Here is a 19847-nt window from a genome sequence, read left to right on the forward strand (position 1 = left end):
TTGCCTTGCAACAAATGATAGAGAAACTTCTTGTTCAAATGCTGTCTGCACCTATCTTATCTAAGACAGTACTTTTGTTTTATCCATGTTTAGTGTTTCATAGTTCAGAAGATGGATGTATGAGGCACAAAAGATAATCAGTGTTGCGACACAAAAGTGTATCTGTTGTCTATTTGCAGAACTGTACAGATGTACATCTTTTGAACTGCCATCAGAAACGTTTCTTATAGTTCAAGTTTATTTTCTCTTCAAGTATTTAGTATTTGATTGATGAAAAATCACATTAGTGGTTAAACTGAAATACTGTTTCATATGCTCTCAAAGGACTACCTTCCACTCCTGAATCAAATTAATGAAGAGGGTTTAAAGAACATGGAAGGTGAGGGAAGAAGCTGAAATCAATACAGCTTAAAATTTATCATCTGAGTTTTGAAGTTTCTGACTCCTGAGTATCATTTTAAGACTGTGATCCTATTAAACCTGGGCCAGAGCAGTGCTCCTTCTTTTCCTAGATAATGGCCAAAAAAATGCATAAAGAAGCAGATAGTAATGAGAGAAGGCGCTGGTCTGGAACTTGAGCTGTCTAGGTCAGATTCCTGTCTTTGCTGCACGCTGCCTCAGGCAAATCATTCACTCTCACTGGGCTTCCATTCCCCATCTGTCAAATGGAGAAAATCAGTGCCACCTTATGCCTGGCCTTCATTTTGCCTATTTTTATTGTTGTTCATAGGAAAAAGAAATATTTCCAAATATGTGTTAGTATAGTACCTAATATACTGGAGCCATTAGGTACTTCCATAATACAGTAAGGCATGGCAGCCTCTGGGCAGGGGCATTTGGAATGTGCATTCTGTGAAATGGATATGCAATCTGCTTCAGACCAGTTGTGAAATAGTGTAGAACTTTCTCCTTGCCTTTTTGTAAGATTATACCTTTTATTGTTAGGTTACCATATTGTAGTTGCTGTAAAGAATTAGTACTGTCAGTGCTTCCCACCCTGAGGTGTTATTGTCTGGGTTCCCCCATCCTGCCTAACCCCTCCACTCACAAACACCCTCACAGTAGGGCATTATAAGTTGCCAGAGTACATCAACTATTGATAGGTAATGGCTTTTTAATGGCTTCCATTGCCCTGCTAGAAATATAACTTTCAATTTTATGGCTCTTTTGCATTTCATGATCCCACGGTGCCTATGAATGTTAGGACTTGATAGAGATTGAGTGACATAACGAAATGCATTCATGCTGCCTAACTCTGGGCACTTAATCAGGTTGAAAATGTAGCCAGAGCAGGACAGTTTGGGGCAGAACATGCAGCAATTCTGGATTGCCCTCTGTTCCAGCATCTCTCTGTAGGACTGTAGATTGAATTGAGGGAATTTACCTGCTCAATTGAAGGAGGGAAGTTGAGTGCTAAAAGTCAGATGACTTCTCTACTCTTTGTTTCTCTCTAACACAGCAATGTTCAGTGTTTTTATCTTATTAGTGTATCTTTTTCCAACATAAAAACTTTGCTACCACTATGAAAACCAGCAATTTATAAATACCTGAAGATGACCTGGGGTGTGTTATGATGTTTTCAGCTAAACAGTTTTTACATGGAAACACTCTCTGAAAGTCTTCTGACAGGATCTTTTAATACAGAGTTTGAGCAAAATTAGTATCTGGAAAGAAATAATTTGTCATGGTGTAAAAACCTGTGTGTACTCAAATTTTAATGTATCACTTAAAATGAAAATGAGAACATGAATTATTTTGACAGGAATTTAGCAAGGTTGGAGATTATTCAGTAGTGCAAGTATTTCTTCTTTTTAGATTAATTTGACCATTTTGAATTAGTAGAAAGTAGTATGTATTAGTGTGGTAAGATGAAAATTAATGTGCTGTCTCATGAAGATGAGCTTAGTTACAATGTTTTTCATCCTGTGCTGGAAGTTCAGACATCATAAAATCTTGTGTTTTGGTATCATTATAGAGGTTTTAAGTAACAACCTCTCTCCTTGGATGTGTGATGGTTATTTGAAAACATCCTCCTGAACTGCTACAATATAGTTTCATGGATTGTCAAAGGAATATAAGAAAGTCATAGACAGTCACCTAAATTAGAATTTGTTTGTGATAATGACCAAGTTATTGTAGTTGATGCCGTGGTACTTAACTATCCTAAGTAATCAGAACTTCACAGAATACTTAGCAATACTAATGTGGTACTGGATTAGGTCTGTGAGAAGTATCTGGATGCTGAGTCACCTTTTCATAGTTCTGCAAAGTGCTAATATCGCAAAATATGTGCCAAACCTTTAGTATTTCTCTTATTGGATGATAAGCAATGACAGAAGAAGAGTTTGGGGCATTGTGGGACAACTGTCGTATTACTGACATGAACTGGTAGTGTTCCCATTTATCAATATTTCTATAAAAGAAATTTGATAATGCCATGTGTCCTGAAACTGTAGCTCTCATCTTCAGCATTGGTATTGCATTGCAAATTGAATTTTCATTTTAAAAAGAAAGGTATAGTATGGAAGATCCTAATGCAGCAATGTTTTTTCTCCTTTCCCCTTTCTTTCTCTGTCTTCTTCCTGCACTCATTTCAATCTCCATCCCTCATTACAGTCACAATCAGGAGTTTCTTTAAGTTTCATTTTCTTTTTTATATTGCAATGATTTTTGTGTTATTGTTTGATACATACAGACAGACAGACATCCCTGCATTGTACTGCAGAATGCAGCAGTATCCCCATGGCCTGTTGGTGTCAGTGTGTGGCATCACTGCTGGAGATTCAGATGTGCTCACAGAGCTGAACATGCATACCATGGTGACCCTGCCAGGAGCATGGGGCACCCCTTGTAGGACCTGCTTTTTTATTATTACCAATGCACATATTTAGCATTTTTCTTCTCTTGCTGTTGTCCCTCCAAGTCTGGCAATATTTCTAAGTTAGTCACTTAATTTGATCTCTGGCTTTCTGATCTCTAGTATGGGACAATAATGGTGCTTAACCAACTCTGTATAGCTTGCTCAACTCTGCAGTTAAAATTTACTCAGTCATCATTGAAAAAGATAAATTAGTATTTTTTTGCTTGACCATTACACAGTATATGACAGAAGTGGCTTTACCAAAGTGTGAGAATCACAGTATTTCAGCTGGTGGACCCCAAGTACTTCGTACTGCCAGAAATGAGTACCTGGGGTACTCACTCAGAAATGAATGAAATATAAATAGAAGTCATAATGAAAAAGAAAGAAAGAAAATCAGCACATCAGAGGCAAAGCTTGAAAGAAAAAAGTCAAATAAGTGGTATGAATGTCTATTTCTCATTTATTTGACTTGATTTTTACAATTGGAAAAGCTGGGTACTGGGGAATAACCTGTGTTATAGTTCTCTATACATTAATTGTCAGCATGTAGTATGAATCTTCATTTCCTGTAAAGTATTTAATATTTTTTCTATTACAGGGACTCAGTATGTGTATATTTTTTGAAAAGGAATATTCATTTCTTCCTAACTCTGTTCCCTGCTTTTGCTCTTCTATTTTAGTCCCTTTTAGAGTTAACACATCCAATTACAAGATGGGGACAATGACAAAGCTGAAAGCTTTGAGTTGAGATGTGAAGTCGGCCTATGCCAGGCATGCATCAATTTACATGACAGTGGAAGGTCAAAAATCTCATTATTTGCACTGTTTATGGCTTCCTTCCTAACCAATAGCTTCAAGGGCTGAACTGTAGGTCCTAGAAAATCCTGTGATCTATGAGATGATTTATTAATTTGAACCACTTGATATTGCCTAAAGCTATGAAAATAGGATATACTAAAGAACATTATTGTAATTAATCCATTAGGAATTCCTTCAATTATTCATGTGTTTTAATAATTTGGGCATTTAACACAGTGTTAAATTATAATCATCTGATTACATACAGATCTGTGTGGAGCTCTGACAGTCTTCTATGCTGAAGGATAACGTAGGCAAATGCAGAAAAATGACTTCATACTAAAGAAACTGATTAATCTCAAACTCACCTGCTGGAATTTAGGTGGTGTTAGAAGCGTTGTTGTAACCTCTTGAATTTGTCAGAAAATCTGATAGAATTGCTAGATAGAGTTGTGTTCTATATTCCTATTTTTACACTTATATTTCCAGCTTTTTATGATGATGAAGGTTACCTTGCAAACAACCTGTGAAATGAGGAGAGAGCAACATAGTGCTCTTTCCTTTAATCTGCAAAAAAGAGCATTTTTTTTTAAATCCAGAGATGATCACAGTAATCTTCTAAGCTGACCTTCCTCAGGCAGAGGTCTTCTCACAGGAATGGGATCATGACTTGTATTTCAAATATGATTATTATTTTTAACAAAATGAACCAATAAAGGGATCCCTCAACATATTTAATTACTTTAAAATTTTTTCTTATTTTCCAGATTTGTCTAGCTTGAGTTTTTAACTTTTCAATCATAATTGTTTCATATTCCTCAGCCTCAAAAGTTTTCTGTATCCAGATTTCTTTGCCACTGATGAGTGTCTTCACAGAGACATAGTAATCCCTTTACTCCCTTTACTTTGCAGTCATTCTTTGAAGCTACTCCTCTGTTTTCTGATCTCTTTGGAAGTTTGCACTCTAAACCAGAATGCTCATCTGAGGGGTCGAGGGGTTTTTGTGTTTGAACAAAGATAAAGTCTCTTTATTCTTTGCTCCTAGAAGTGTGGTTTTGCATTTTGCTGAACTAAAAAAAAAAAAATTACTGAGTTCATCCTATAACAATAAAATATCCTTCTGGTTATTTGTTCACCAATCTTTGCATTTGGCCATATCAGCAATTAATAGCATCTTTTAAATTGCTGATAAAATAATTGACAAGTTGGACCAAGAGCCAGTCCCTCTCCATTCATAGATGTGTTCTCATTAATGAGTGACCTCTACCACTTGTGTTTAAAAACATCTTACCTATGACACAGTAAAAATGAACAGAGACGTAGCTGAAAGAGATGAAAGCTGGTGGATGTCATAGAATAACTGAATGGCCTGGGTTGGAAGGCATCCTAAAGATCATCTGGTTCCAAGCCCCCTGCCATGGATCACACTAGTGACAACAGAGCATGGAGCTCAGGTACTGTGTCAGACATCTCTGTGTCACTTGATTCAGAAGACACAGAAAAATACCCATGTCTAAGAGAGATAACAGTGTAACTCCTGGTACCTTCTCAGGCTCCTTGGGTTAATAAAAAACTAAGTGTATGCTACTTAGCTGTCAAAATGTGCAGTTACTGAGTATAATGTTTATTGTAATTTGTCCAAGATGAACAGCTCCAGCTGTGCTGCCTTCATACGCAGTATAGGAATACATGAAATTTCATGTTTTTTCATCCTTTATTACCATAAACTAGCTCCAGACTCACTTTTTGTAAATGTGAGTTTGTTTTATGTATGTATTTGCCCAAAGAGGAAAATGAGAAATGATAGTTCTTGTTCATTAACTATGAGAAATGCCAGAGTTTTCTCTTATTTAACAAATATAGATAAAAATGAGACTTCTCATTGTTTTTCAAATATGTCTTCCAATTTATATGTGATCTGCTGCATGGAAAAAGTGTGAGACTATTAAATTACAGCTTTTCTATTTCTTTCCTGCAGTGCTACTCTGCAGTAACAACACAATATGGAGATTCCTGAGAGTTTCCTAGTTCACTAGGAAGTGACAACTTTGATTTTCTGACAGGTGGTGGTGGAAGTTTGCAGAGTGCTTCATGTCATCTGGAAGTGTTAGAATACGGCATGCTGTTGACTTGCTGTAGTTTCTGAGCACCCTGTATCACTGTTCCGTTTGAGGATTTCACTGTAACACTGTAAATACACTGCCACTGCTCTGCCTGGACAGGCATTTAACAAATGTTGACAGTACATAATCAAAGATAGCACCACACCTTGAATACTCCCAAGTGACAATCTTTCAATTTGAAATAGTGCTGGCCTGCTAAACCACTTTAAAAAGCTGGTTTTTCCCCCCAAGCTATACAATAATCAGCTTTTCCCTGATGTGATCTTATGTAAATACATCACTAGATTAAGGCTCCTGCTGATAAAGTTCTTTCTGTAATGAAAAGTTCTGATTCAATATTTCAAGATTATTTTGAGGAAGGAAATGGTCTCAGGTGTTCCAGTTATGGGAATTCTGGAAAGTGAGGGCAACTGTAGATAGTCTGTGATGAACAATTTGGTTACCCTGTGCCCTGGAGGAAATGTTAGGTGGCTAGAAGTATGAAAATACAGTCTTATGCAAGTGTATAAGTGCATTTATATAAGTGCATAAGTGTACACTTACATAAGTATGTAAGGCAGTGTTTCTGTACTTAAAAAAAAGAATATTCCTATGTGTGTTTTGGAGATGGGGATTAATAAATTGATGAGGAGCTCCTATGGCACAGTTTTATCCACACATTTAGTGCACATAAGGATCATTAGGCTCTTGTAGAAAATCAATAGCTTGAACCTGGCTATTAAAGGGTCTTTCTTTAGTTGCTGATATTCTGTGTGCTAATTAATGAGTAAAACCATCTCTTTAAATGTAGTTTTATTTGTTTGGTAACTAATTTTGTGTGTTTTCTGTTCATTTTCCCTGAGAAACTGCACCCACAAAAGACACTATATCTAGAAGTTTTTCTAACTAACTGCCTTATTGTTCTCTCCTATTAGGACAAGCATTTAGAAGTTCCCATTGCTGTCAGGCACATTCACAACACACACATTATCTTTATAAAGTAATCATTTTTAATTCCATGGGTGGCACAAATGGTTGGTGGGGGGGCACTCAGCCTACCTGATGCTGGTTCAGCTTGAACCTAAATTGCAAGTATTGATCAGCTTGGCCTGTGGATACTCAGAAACAACTGGAATGCTTTTCTCAATGGCCATGGCACATGCCACTGCATTTGACTACTGTTCAAGTTGTCTGATATAGTGAAGGCTAAACATTGCTGGACAGCCCTGGAAGTACAGAAAGCTACTGCATGTTTCTGAAGAGACAGCTTTAACTTGCTGTCTGTTAACAGATAAAATAATTCAGATAAATTTCAGATAAAACAGATAAAATAATAGTATTGACATGAGGCAGCAAAAACATGTCACTTGGTAATTGAACTTACTAAATGGTAATGTGATTAAATACTGTATATAGAATGTAGTCACCCAAAAAATTGCATAAAAAAGGCTCCTCCTATTACATTTTAAATAATAAATAACTTCCTTGCTTGCCAGCATTTTTTCTGCTTCCCGAGTTCATCTCATCTTACCACAATTGAATTTCAATGTGCTGTTGTTTTTGGTCTCACTCCAGGACCATTGAGGAAGAAATCGTAGATGGAAAAAAGATAAAATAGTTTAAAATGATAATTTAAATCTCTAAACAGACTCAGGTGTTTGATAATCACCTGAGTCTGATCTTGGAAATAGCTGGACATCTCATGACTCTCCTATCCACATCCAAGAGCTGGAAATGCTCAGCATATCCAAAATTAAGTGTTAATGATGTGAGTTAAATATAGTGCAGTTGATTATATTCTGAATTTATATTCTCTCAACCTCTGTTCAATCTTAGAGGCTTTTTGTATATAGGAAAATATAAATTATTTGCAAACAGTTTAATTAGAATCAAATGTTATAAGAATATATAAAAGCCTGTATTAGAATTCAGAAATTTCCAGTACTTTTATTTCATCTTCTTCATAACTTTGTTGTCATTGCATGTATATCTGAATAAACACAGCTTTCAATTGTATCTGGAAATACCTTTTCTTTTACCTTCTATTTCATTTTCTCTGACATGTTTATCTTTATTTTGCTAAGCATAAGATTGCAAGCATGAAGTTAATGAGGTTAGAATTTTCAACGTGATTTTATTTAATGCAACATTATGTGTCAGCCTAAAAATGCAGATTTGTGTCCAGTCTGCATTGTTTTCTCTGAATATGGAAGATCATTTAAAAGTTTAGCTGATACTTCATCAGGGATCCAAGTGACAAATATGTTCATACTGATTCATGGATTCTGTCTCCAAGCAATGTATATATCCCTGGTAAATGAGGCTTCTGTGTCTTTTTGGAGGAAATGTATGAGTTATGTTCTACTGAAATATGAAATCATAAAACTTCTCCTGGTTTATAATCGATTTTATTCAAAACCAAAATGAAATGCCAGACCTTTTTGCCTTCTCTTCCCAAGCATATTGTGCAGAAACATTCTTCTATTTCCTTGACCTCCTCCTTCAGTGATCATGTTATGAATAAATACTTCTCATGGTCAAATAAATTTTTAGAAACTTCTCGTTTCAGCTAGTCCATTTCAGCCACCCCAAAAGGGGTGCTCAGCTGCACCCCTTTTCCTCTCTCTTCTTTAACCATTTACAGGACTGTGCCTATCTTTTCAGATGCATTATAGCATCTGAAATAATTCAGATTTTGTTCCCATTCTTCAGTGAATAAAAGACAGCAATGATGGTTGCTTTGTAGCAGTAAGGAACTAATTTTGTAGATGATTTATTATAACATTTTCTTATTCTAAGCTGTTTACATCTGAAAATACCTCAGATTAAGGAAAGCATACTGTAGAAATAATAATTTCAGATTCTACTAATAAATTGTTTATATAAACAAGGACGTAAGAAAAAAGGGTCATGGAAATGTTTTGCAGTTGTTCAATTAGCTTCATTTGTTAGTGCTGCCCCATCTGCAGGTCAGTCTCTGATAAGCAGCTTTTTTTGGGATAGGAGTTGATGGTAATGAGCCCTTTCTGTTACCAGTGCTGTGCTAATAATAAGTGTTTTTCACTGCTTCCAAAACTGCTTAGATGTTCATAAATAAGTCATAATCTCTGTGAGGTTTACTGCATGTGTTCTTCATTCTATGGCATTATAAAAATTAGTTTGATGCATATGTGAGAATTGAACATAATTTCTCTGTCCTGTACTGGGTGATCTGTGGAAAAAAGCATGATTGTTTATGTGTCCTGGACAAATTTATTCTTATTCTTTATTCTTGCTCTTTGGAAACTCTGTGCCACAAAACCACAAAATAAGGATGGACAGTTTGATTCATGTTTCTTTAGGTATAAATGATATGTAAATGATAAAGATGTGCAGGGAAAGGAAATTCCAGTTTGTTTCCAGGGATATTTTGCCAAATATTGGGCTAATTAGGAGCCTGAGCAAAAGTAAAATGAAGCATTTTCCAAAGCCGTGATCATCTGAAATGGACTTCTGATAGTTATGAGTTAACTGGGAGCCTTCTACTCTTTATGTCAATGTTTTTGAGCACAATAGATGTAGAGTCATAAATGAAGTAAAGGCAGTTGCAGGAAGGGAGTGTTTCTAGTCCATATAATAAGCTTGAGACTAGTTTAAAAATGAACACCTCTTACTGTTATGAAGCAAAGCATATGTCATATATATTATGGAACTGTGTTTACAATTTTATCATTACCATAAAGCATAAAATAGGATTAATACTGCTACTGATTAATATGGTTACTTTTAAAACCTGTAAAAAATAACAATTTAAGCCAAGATCAATCAAAAAATTCTAGTGGAACTTGTTGGCATTTCCGTAGGTTTACAGAAGTTAATCCAATAATATACTTGTATTCATTTCCTCTACTTTTTGTCCATCCTTCCCAAAGTTATACTCTTATGATACTACTTCTGGCACAGAAAACATTATTTCATAAGTCTCATAAAGCTTTATTCTCATCTGTTTCAGTTTTCTGACTTCTGTAAAATAGGATTTTTTCTTGTTGAAGCATGATGATATACAGATGTAGAAAAAAAATGTATCTATTTGTATGGAGATCTATGGGTCTTAGGTATATTCATCCTGTGACTCTGAGATAAAAAATCTTTTTAAACAGTCCAATAGACTCATTAATTCTCCATGAGCTATGACATTGATGGCATTTTCTGGTAGATTGCTACCCTATCAGAACAGACCATTCTCACCAAGAAAATGGATCAGTCCTGGCATGTTTGCCTTCCTCAAGTTGTCTCTCTGACCTCCCTGTGCCCCAGTCCCTCTCAGTGGCAGAGGATGGACCTTTTCACCTTTGGAATACCCAACACAGGGAGTCTTCTCAGCTATGTGATTTTACTGAATTAAAAAAAAAAAAAAAAACTAGCAAAAAGCAATGGCATGTGATTGTTCAAATTTGCTATGTTACCCTTGAAAAAGCTTTTAAAAATAACTAAAAAACTTCTTAGGGCTTGCATATCCTTTTTATCCCCTCTCATTAATCCAATTTTGTCCTGTAATTTTGGAAAATGAAATGTTACTCTGTACCTGTAACAAGTCTTGTAAGAATTTGGTCTTTGACATATTGACAAGAAAGCTTCTTGGCAGCTATAAAACTCTAATTTTTTCACCAGTAAATAGATTATGTTTCTCTTTGCTGAGAAATATTTCTTAACACTGAAAATCTAAAACTCCCTGCCACTTTAACCAAGGGGAGTAGACATATGTACTCTGGAGAACTGGTAATAGCAAGCAGGAATGTTTTAATTAGCATTAACAATGGATTAACATTAAAATCTTTCTACTCATATCACAGTCACTGTCATGTCTCATAGTGCCATAATCGGACAGGAGGAAAACCTTTTCTCTCAGTTTAGTTTGGCTACTGAATCATCCAATGAGAGCTCAACCCTATATACCTATAAAACCAAGAAATTCCTCTGGCACAGCGAAGGAGCTCTCTGAAATTCCCTTCAATGAAATTCCCACTCTTGGTTGTGTTGCTCATTGCTCTTGGTTGTTGCAGGTATCACCAGGTGTTCTGTGACCCACACAGCACTGCGAGATAACATGTGTGATCACAGATGTTTTCCTATTAAGCCAGAAGTCCTGAATGCAAACTGAAATCAATTATTAACATATGTTGTCCCAGAAAAATGTTCAGAGTTAAAAAAGCCAAAAGAATTCTGGAGCAGTCTGCCCCAATATTCCAATTTCTTTCTTTTCTCCTCATTTACAATAGAGGTTCACTGTGCATGAACAGGCAAGACCTATAGACATTTTATATATGAAAGATGATGACCTTTATGAGATGAGAAAAAAACCAGAGTGGTTTCCCCTATACCTGTGTAGTATTTTCAAGTGCTTCCCACAGAGTTTCCAGAGAGACTAGCACTACTCAGCTTTTCCCTATATTCTAGACAAATTAAAATTTACCTGTTTTCTTTTGGCAAAAGTAGAGCCCCAAATTTTAGTCAATACTGAAGCATACAGGAAGCTTTTGTTACCTGGTATTTAATCCAGCTGCCTTTTTTCCCCTATAAATAGACAAACAAATGATGAAAAGGATAAAAATAGGTAAACAAAGTTCAAGTTAATGCAACAGCAAAACCTTAGAGAGCAATATACAGTGGGGGTAAATAAATAACTGATATATTTTTGCTGATATCTTTTTCTGTTCGATTTTTCATTCTGCAGAAAGAGAATGAAATTTTCCTTTCCACTCACAAATCCTTTCCTTTATCTACCAAAATCAGGTATCATAAAATACTATTGAAACTTGCCTCTGCTGAGAAAAACAAAATCAAAGCAAACCCTGCTTTTTCTCTGAAGCATCTCTTGTAATATTCCTTAATGTGTCAGCAGTCACCCACACATTCATGCAGAACTGGATTCTGTAAGCTTGCCCTATTTTTCAGTATTCATTTCACAACTTATAGCTGCAATCTCTAGTGGCCCAAAGTTTTCAGCAGACATCGCTGGTTTAATCTAGCTTTGTTGAAGTTAAACAATTTCTTTCCAGTCATCAGTGATAGTTCTTGAAATACTTGTGCTAGAGTAGTCAGCTAATGCAACTGGACAGTTCTGTAAAGATTCCTCCCAAATTCCATATAGCTGCCAGTTTTGTCTGTTTCATCTGGAATATTCCTGAGGTATTTCTCACTCTTTAATGGTACCTCTGCTTTTTCAAACTGCTATTTCATTATAGAGGGAAGAATGATACAGTTTTCCATGAATCCATATAAAGTTCAGTTTCATTTTGCCAAGGATCAAATCTGATCAAGCAATATTAAGACAACCTTCCTACACCCATATCCACTTAATCCCAGATAGGAGACATTTCCTTGTAGTTCAAGTAAGTATTGCTCAAAATATCTGTAACTATGTGGCATCACACAGACCTTATATGATTCATCAGCTTGTGACTCTCTGGAGTTTTTAGCTTGAATGATTTAGATCACTCATAAAAATAGTTATTTAACCATCAATAGGAAATAAAATAAATATACAAAAACCCCAGCTTTACTTTCGGGTGTAATTGATTACAGATAAAATCCAATAACATGAAATAATGAAAACCTGCTTTGTTTAGGCAGTCCCTGTCTCTGTGCTCTGTTTCAGCTGCAGTAAACAGTTTGCATTTCCTAACTGGCATGTGCCCAGGAAGAGTTCAGGGTCTTGGTTACTGCTGCAGTAACATGTAAGGGCTCAGACCAAAAGTATTTCAGGTGTTTTTATTGCTCCACATTTGTCTTGTTGCTGGTACTCCCACTAGTGACTAGGTCTGTTTATTTTCCTTCTGACCTGTTTCACTACTAACTCCCAGTTGAATGATCTCCCCATTCCCAGATCCTGAAGTTACTCAGGTTCTCTGAGTGCTCTTTAAATTCCTTTTTCATTTCACCTAAATTATGAAATTATTGACTGTATTTTGGGAAAGGAAGGATCCCATGCAGCCTAGATTGATATATTTTTCACACATGCTTTTCTCATGTTAACTTACAATATGACCAGTTTTTCCCTAACATTGTGTGTAATATATTTTTTAACAGTCCTTGGGTTTGTAAATGTGGAATTCACTGTCAATCCATTTCCTTTCCTCAAAACACAGAGTACACAATCTGAAGACAAGAAGGAGGTAAATTAAATGCACATCTTCAGAAGCATGATGTTAATTCCTTTTCTAAATCATTATTATGACTATATGAAGTACAGCATCACTTGTTTGAAAAAAATTAGTGGTACCTTGAAATTTAATGTTCTACAGTTTAGGCTTATTTTAAACTCACTGCAAAATTACAGCATGATGATTAGTACCACACAGAACTTCTGATTCATGTATACTTCTATTATAGAAGAAAATTGCTGTGGACCTGATTAGGGTTTGAAGTAAGGAAACAGATACAGTGCAATCTGAATGTCTTGACATCTTCTGAACCAGTTTCAGAAAAAGTATGTCCTTCTAGAGATTTATCTCAAGTGAATATCATATCTTCATATCTGTGGCAAGTAAGGCATGTTTTTCAGATGCATAGAAGCAAACCCTGAAGATTTCAGCAAGGACTCTTCCTCTCCATTCCCTCTTGAGTAATGTTATTGAATTTCCCATGAATACATACCATCTCTGGAAAAACTCCTCTGTGTTCTTGTACCTCCTGAAGATTTTATTCAAATACTGATGTGGGAGCATGTCCAATAACGCTCTCGCATTGCATGTGAACAGTTGCTCCATGTCTTTGGAAAGGCAGTACCCATTCCTGTTTATTATCCCATCATGGGAATCATTCTCCCAGAGGCTTGTCTCTTCCCCTGTGTCTGGTTCCCCATTCACATTCCCTGTGGATTACTGAATCTCTGAGATGGGGCCCTGTGGGAAGTGTGGCAGTGTGTTGTGAGAGCTGGCCTTTGAGCTGGGACATCAAGGATTTTATAGCTGGCTGTTACATGGGCAGGCAGTTTCTCTGAAGGTTTATATCCAGAAAACTTGAAGTTTAATTATGTTAACAACATTTTGAAGTTTTAGCTGTTTGGAGCTGTACTACATGGTGCTACATTCCAGTGCTCATGGGCACAGGATTGGTTTTCTCCTTGCACTGGACAGGAGCAATATAGATGTATTACACCAGAGAAGATGGGTGACTTTCTGCAGATGCCTTGCACAGACTGATCAGAAAAAAACCTCCAGTGTTCAAAGGGATGAACTCTAGTTTCTAGAGTACATTAATTTCGTTCAGAAATGGGATGTAGGAATAGTTGAGAGCATTCTCTTTTTAAAAGAACTCTTATTTCTGTGTAATAACTAATGCTCATGTTTAGTTCTCACAAATTAATATTCTGTTCCAGTAATCATCTGGAAATCCAGACTGAATATTGTGTGGTGAAAATGTATTTCTTAGCACAGTAAACACAAATTTAACATTAATATTTATTTGCAGAATGCCACTTTTGAAAGATACAAGATAAAATCTGTGAAATATGCTTAAACTAGAAGAAGCTTTTCTGCTGAAGTTTCAGAAACTCTGTTATCATATTGAAATTCAGCTTACTTTGGTAGTGGTTTGTGATGGGAATACAGCCATGTCTGGAGTGCTGTGTCATGCTAAGGACTCAAAGGACCGGATACCAGCAAGTGTTGTTCCAACAGTGCAAATTCAAGCATTGTTCAGTTCTAAATAGCAGTGGGTCTGAAATATGACCCTAGATGTGAATTTGAGTGGAAGTGCCTCCCTTTACTTTGGCAGCCTAAAAATCTGTTGTTAAGGCAAATGCTTCTCTGTTGTCATGGACAGAATTTACTGACAGCTTTTTTCTTACAGCTGATTGATAGGCTGTTTCCAGAGGTGGAATTATTGTCCTTGCCTGTGTGGATAGACCTGAGATGTCTCCAGTTGTTATAGATAGGTATGGGATTTTGTGTTTAACATTTTGCACAAGGCAACATGCTTAAGCCAGAGTTCAAATGTCCACAGGAACCTTCACGAACATAAAAGTTGCAAATCCGTGTAATTGGCATGCAGATTAATTCAGTTCAAAGGGAAGCTGACTGATTAAAAAAACTTTGAGTTCCAGTATCTTGTAAAGATAAATTGCAGAAAGTGGATACTTGTTCCTTTGCATCCTTTGATTGTTTTGCATAATCAGTAGGAACTCCTGATGGAAGTGAAGGCAGTGAGCTGCTGTGCTCCATTATGCTTGCTTTCTTTAGGAAACAGTAGGTTTACAATTGAAAAGTCAGCTTTGTTTTACAAACTCTGGTGTGTACAGTGCCATTTTTTTTTTCTTTTGGCTCTTTCCTACCTATTGCCTTTAAAAATCATGTCTGACATTTTTAAATGCAGACTGTGTGTGAGAGCACAGTGTGAGGGGAAAAAGAGGGGAGTGAAAAAGGGGCCACTTTGGTGTCCTGCCACAGGCTGGGCACAGCTCTGTGTGCAATCAGAGGGCTCCCCTGGTGCAGTCCATGGCTGCTTGGCACAGGGCTGCTGCGGCTGGCAGGGTGGCTCTGTCCTCAGCAGCGCTCATCTCCTCGGCACCTGCGGCTGGAGCCGGCTGAGGAGCAAACAGGGATCTGCTGGGGGCTCCTGCCTGACCTTGGAGTGGCACCCAAGTCCTGGAACGCTGGGTAGGTTCCTTTCCTTCGGTTTGCAGCCCCTGAAGCAGAGTTGTTAGGTCCTAGTCAGTGTTGGGTGTTGCTAACGGCCTCTGGCTTCTTCAAAGTGTCAGTCTGCTAAGGAAAATAATGCCAAGTGGGAATTGATGGCTCTGCCTCTGTGAATGAGAAGGTAGCATAGAGAAATGGTCCCCAAGCGTACAACTGGCTTTAAGTGGTTCAGCTGCTTTGCTGCATTTGAGTGACAGTGGCATTAAGGCAGCACAGAATCCCAACTATTCATCTTTTCTGGGTAGAGCAGCTGTCTTTCAGTAACAGCTAGAGGAATGCAGCTCTCCTCTATGACACTGATGTCAGGCAAGCTCAGATAGGAAGGATAATAGGTTCATGCATAGAGGATTACATTATTTCCTTTACCTAAACAACTGACTAAGGTAAGAGGTAAATATTTATTTGCCATCTAGAGATATTACATATTTCTTACCATTTAAGTTAAAATCAGAGTTAAAAAAATTTAGATAAAATCTGATTTTACCCTATCTGTATATTTTACAAATACATTAATTTCCACATGACTAATTAAAACCAAAGGAATATTAATACACTAATTCCACTTAATTAATACTAGGAATGTATGAACTGAGAATGGTTAAAGAAATTTTAAATATTTTCCCTTTATCTCCAGTCCATCTCCTCTTTTCTCCTCCCCCATCTCCCTTACCCATAGTCTTTGGATTTAAGTTCTTTATATATCCTGCAGGAAAACTGAAGGTTAAGTTTTTGTTTAGGATGGAAGTGCTAGCCCCTGAGAAGAAAACACATGAAGAGAATGAAGATTTGCAACAGTATCCTCAGAAGCCTGCAAGCTGTAAGAAAATGCTTAGGAATTGCTGCTTGATAAAGAGAATTTTTGCCTGGAAAAGTTTGAGCTCTAAAGGTACCTTTTCTATTGAAAATTGTAGGAGAAATTGTTGTCCTTCCAAGAATTCTGAATTTTTGATACAGTGGTATTACTGAATTTAACATCAGTCAAGTTACAGGTACAAAAAGTCTCTGCTGTCTTGAGTCTATTGTGCAAGGAGATTAAAAATGGTACAGCTTTGATTGAGGTGCTTTATCATAATGTGATAAAAATAATTGTACTGCAGGAGTATTCATTTTGCAGCACATAAAAATACATGGTCTGCAGAAAAAAAATCCTTCAGTCAGAAGATAAATGAGTGAATGTAAAATCCCAGCAATTAGATGTATTAATTTATCAGAGCCCAACCCCAAATTCTGTTTTGATGAGTAAAAACCTCCTTTCATTGTCAGAGTATATTTGCTTGGAAATTCCATGATCAATCCCTTTGTCTTTGAGGAAATGAAGAAAGGTAACATTCTGTCACATTTATACATGATGATGTTATGTACTGTATTTATAATAAATACTAAAAGAAATGCTTCTTTTTAAAATTAGAAGTTGGCTGTGAAATATCTCACCATTGAAAGTTGAACTCTTTTATGAATAATAAATTAAACAGCAACTGTCTTGAAATGATGGTTAATCTGCTTCACATCATTTCCTTCAGGAACATACCAACAGCTAAGAATTTTATTCACCAGATTCCTCTTTTTACCATTGTATTTGTACTTTGCAATGTTATGTAAAAACAGGAGAAAAAACACTGCCCGAAACAATTCTTTTGCATTTTGGCAGCATTTTTCATTCCCTCGTACACAGTTTATGACAGAAACAAACAAACAAACAAACAAACAAACCTCAAACCAGGTCCTCAGTATATCCAATTTGTGTCAAACAGAATGAAAAGAAATGCATGACACTGCTTTGTCATGAAGAGCTAAGGCACCGTAACCTGAGTGTGTGATATGTTACTTTATTTACACATTTATTTTAAAGGCTATGCTCTAGTAGCTTAGTTCCAGCTTTTAGAAACAATGTTCTGGTTAAACACAACCTACCTTTGGTTTTAAACTCCACTGATCTCTGCATTGTCCAAATAAATAAGTGCTTCATATACTCACTCATTTTTAAAAGTTTAAGTTAATTTTTTCAACAAATGGCTGCTTTAATCACATGCATATTATGGTTTGCTAAATACATGTTTGATTTCCTATTATAGTAGCAGGTTGTATCTACAATTTGCTGCACTTTTTTTTTTCTTGTATTGTTCCTGGTGCTAATGAGGCAAAAATAGGTTTTCTGTAACTCTTTCAGAACACACATCCTTCTGTTCATGTGAATTTTTAGAATTTTTTCCACTGGATTATTTATCATCAGTCTCTGTAGCTTGAAGCAATCACCTTTCTAGAAATGATGAGTGAATCTAAAGTAAATTGCATTGAAGTTTATAGGTCCGATTCTTCACTACCTTCAAACTGGCTAATAATTTACACCTCCAGAAAGAGTCTTAAAACAGTCAATAGGTGATGAGAGTAATAAGGATTTATTCTATTTTGGTAAAATGAATTAGCAGACAGATGAATTACTGTAAAATCAGGCTCAGTTTTACTCTGGCAGAGACAGAATCATAATCTGACACATAGTTAACTCTAAGCCGTTAATTTTGCTTTATTAGTAGTACCAAATGATAGAAAGCATATTCCCATAGGGATACCTTTACAAGAAGATTTGAATATTCATCAGGATCAAGAACACAGACATTCTGAGGTACTTTCTTCAGTACTGTGCTGTTGTCCAAGGTGACCTCACTGGCCAGATAGGTTTTGTTGGGCTGCAATGATAGGGCATTCCCAGTACTCATGACAGTGCTGTAGGAGCTGAGAGCATGTGGCCACAGAGCTGCTTGCTCAATGCCTACTGTTTTCTGTGGGAAGAATGAGAGTGGGCTTGCAAATCACATTGTGGTGGCTCATTCCCACTTAAATGTTCTTTTACACTAATCAGATTCCCCACTGGTTATCTTAATCTAAACTACACTGGTGAAGTGGTATAAAAATAGTCATCAGGCAGTTGAGACTTGCAGTTTAGTATTTAAAAATAACTGAAACTTTTTGTTCATATTTCTAAAAAAATCATGATAGCTCTAAGTATCAGATTATTTGGTAACTCATTGCCCTTGTAACAGTTTGCAGGTGGAAGTGCTGGTTGGTAATGGATATTTGATCTTTCTTTTAAAAGAGATCCATTTATCCTCTACAATTCATTTTTCACATTTTAGTTTGTATAATCTTGCAGCTGAGTTTGTCAACATGTTTTAGCTTCATAGAATTAATTATTCTTTCAGAAACAATTTCCATTTATGAATTTGGAGCAGGAAAATAAATATTTGATTTACTGCAATGTTGGGATGATTTAACTCTATTTTCAGAATGGAAAATCTTCACTCTTATGATAAAATTTTAGAAGATGGGGATGTCTTCCTGCTCTTCCTGTTTCAAAAACTGGGAATAAGAAGAATAAGTACCAGAAAGATAATTATCCTCAACCCTTTTTGATGTAGAATTTAAACAGCATGGATTCAATGCATGAGTGCATCCTCAAAAGGATGATTATGAGAATTTAGAAAAAAAGCACTTTCTTGTATTTCAAAGAAAAGTAAATGAATAACATGGTTGTCAATGGGAGACGTTTTCATGCTAAACCCAGTATTTTAATCAATGCTCAAGGCTTGGTAATTTGACTAATTCCATCAGAGTAGTTTCAGAGAGCAGGTATCTTGTAACTGAGGCCAGAGGAACAGACTATGGCAGTGCCAGGAGTGCATCAGTGAGTGCTTGATGCTGCAATAAACTGAGCCCAAGTTTAAAGGACATGTTGAAAAACTTTCGATTTGAAACACTCAATTTCAAAAATGGGCAGCCCTGAAGTGTCCTTTTACTAAATTGGCAGCCTCCTCAGCTAACCTAGGGCAGTAATGAGTCTTTCACGATCATTCTATGCCATGAATATGCATCTGCTGCAGATTTTGTAAAATGCAAATGAGAGACACCAAGAGGACAGCAAGTTGTCTGTCATGAAGATAAATTTGGAGGCATTGTACTGCTGACTCTGTATTTCATACTGGTAAAAATATTATACATGATCAACTGTTTATTTATGTTTTTTACATTGTTTGTGTTTCCTCATATCACATATTTATGAGTTGAGGTATGAGTGCTTTAGGAATAATCCCAAGCTGTCAATCACTGTGTGTGTTTTTCCCTATCAAACAGTACATATGACAAAGTATATATGGAAAAAATAGCCCAAGTTATTTCAGAGCTAGTTAAAATTCTTCTCTGCCTAGGATACTTCATACTGTCTCAGACCTTAAATAGCTCAAAAATTCCTGCTGAAGATTGTCAGTACCAGATTTTTAAATATGGACTTCATGTGAATAGGGTAGTAGTTTTCTGTGGCCCATTTGCCTTTGTCTGTCTTATGCAAATAAGTTGACCATTGCTTTGGAATCTAGTCACATCTCAGGGTCTCTCAAAGACCATGAAAACCTTTTT

At 36.3% G+C, this 19847-nt stretch overlaps 1 protein-coding gene across 3 annotated transcripts in view; it reads left to right on the plus strand.

Annotated features, from left to right (window-relative positions):
- Nucleotides 1-19847, plus strand: part of KCNIP4 (potassium voltage-gated channel interacting protein 4) — a 389884-nt gene that overhangs the window by 26289 nt on the left and 343748 nt on the right. Inside the window, exons 1-2 of one of the 3 annotated variants that reach the window (XM_036381674.2) lie at nucleotides 15720-15823; nucleotides 16178-16326. The exons of the other annotated variants lie outside the window; for them this stretch is intronic. Coding sequence (XP_036237567.1) covers nucleotides 16179-16326 — 148 coding nt within the window. The 5' untranslated portion in view covers nucleotides 15720-15823; nucleotide 16178. Of the gene's footprint in view, nucleotides 1-15719; nucleotides 15824-16177; nucleotides 16327-19847 lie in introns of those variants that run through there. 3 annotated transcript variants of the gene reach the window in all.

The sequence above is a fragment of the Molothrus ater genome, chromosome 4 (assembly GCF_012460135.2).
Source record: "Molothrus ater isolate BHLD 08-10-18 breed brown headed cowbird chromosome 4, BPBGC_Mater_1.1, whole genome shotgun sequence".
In the NCBI taxonomy this organism is placed as follows: Eukaryota; Metazoa; Chordata; class Aves; order Passeriformes; family Icteridae; genus Molothrus; species Molothrus ater.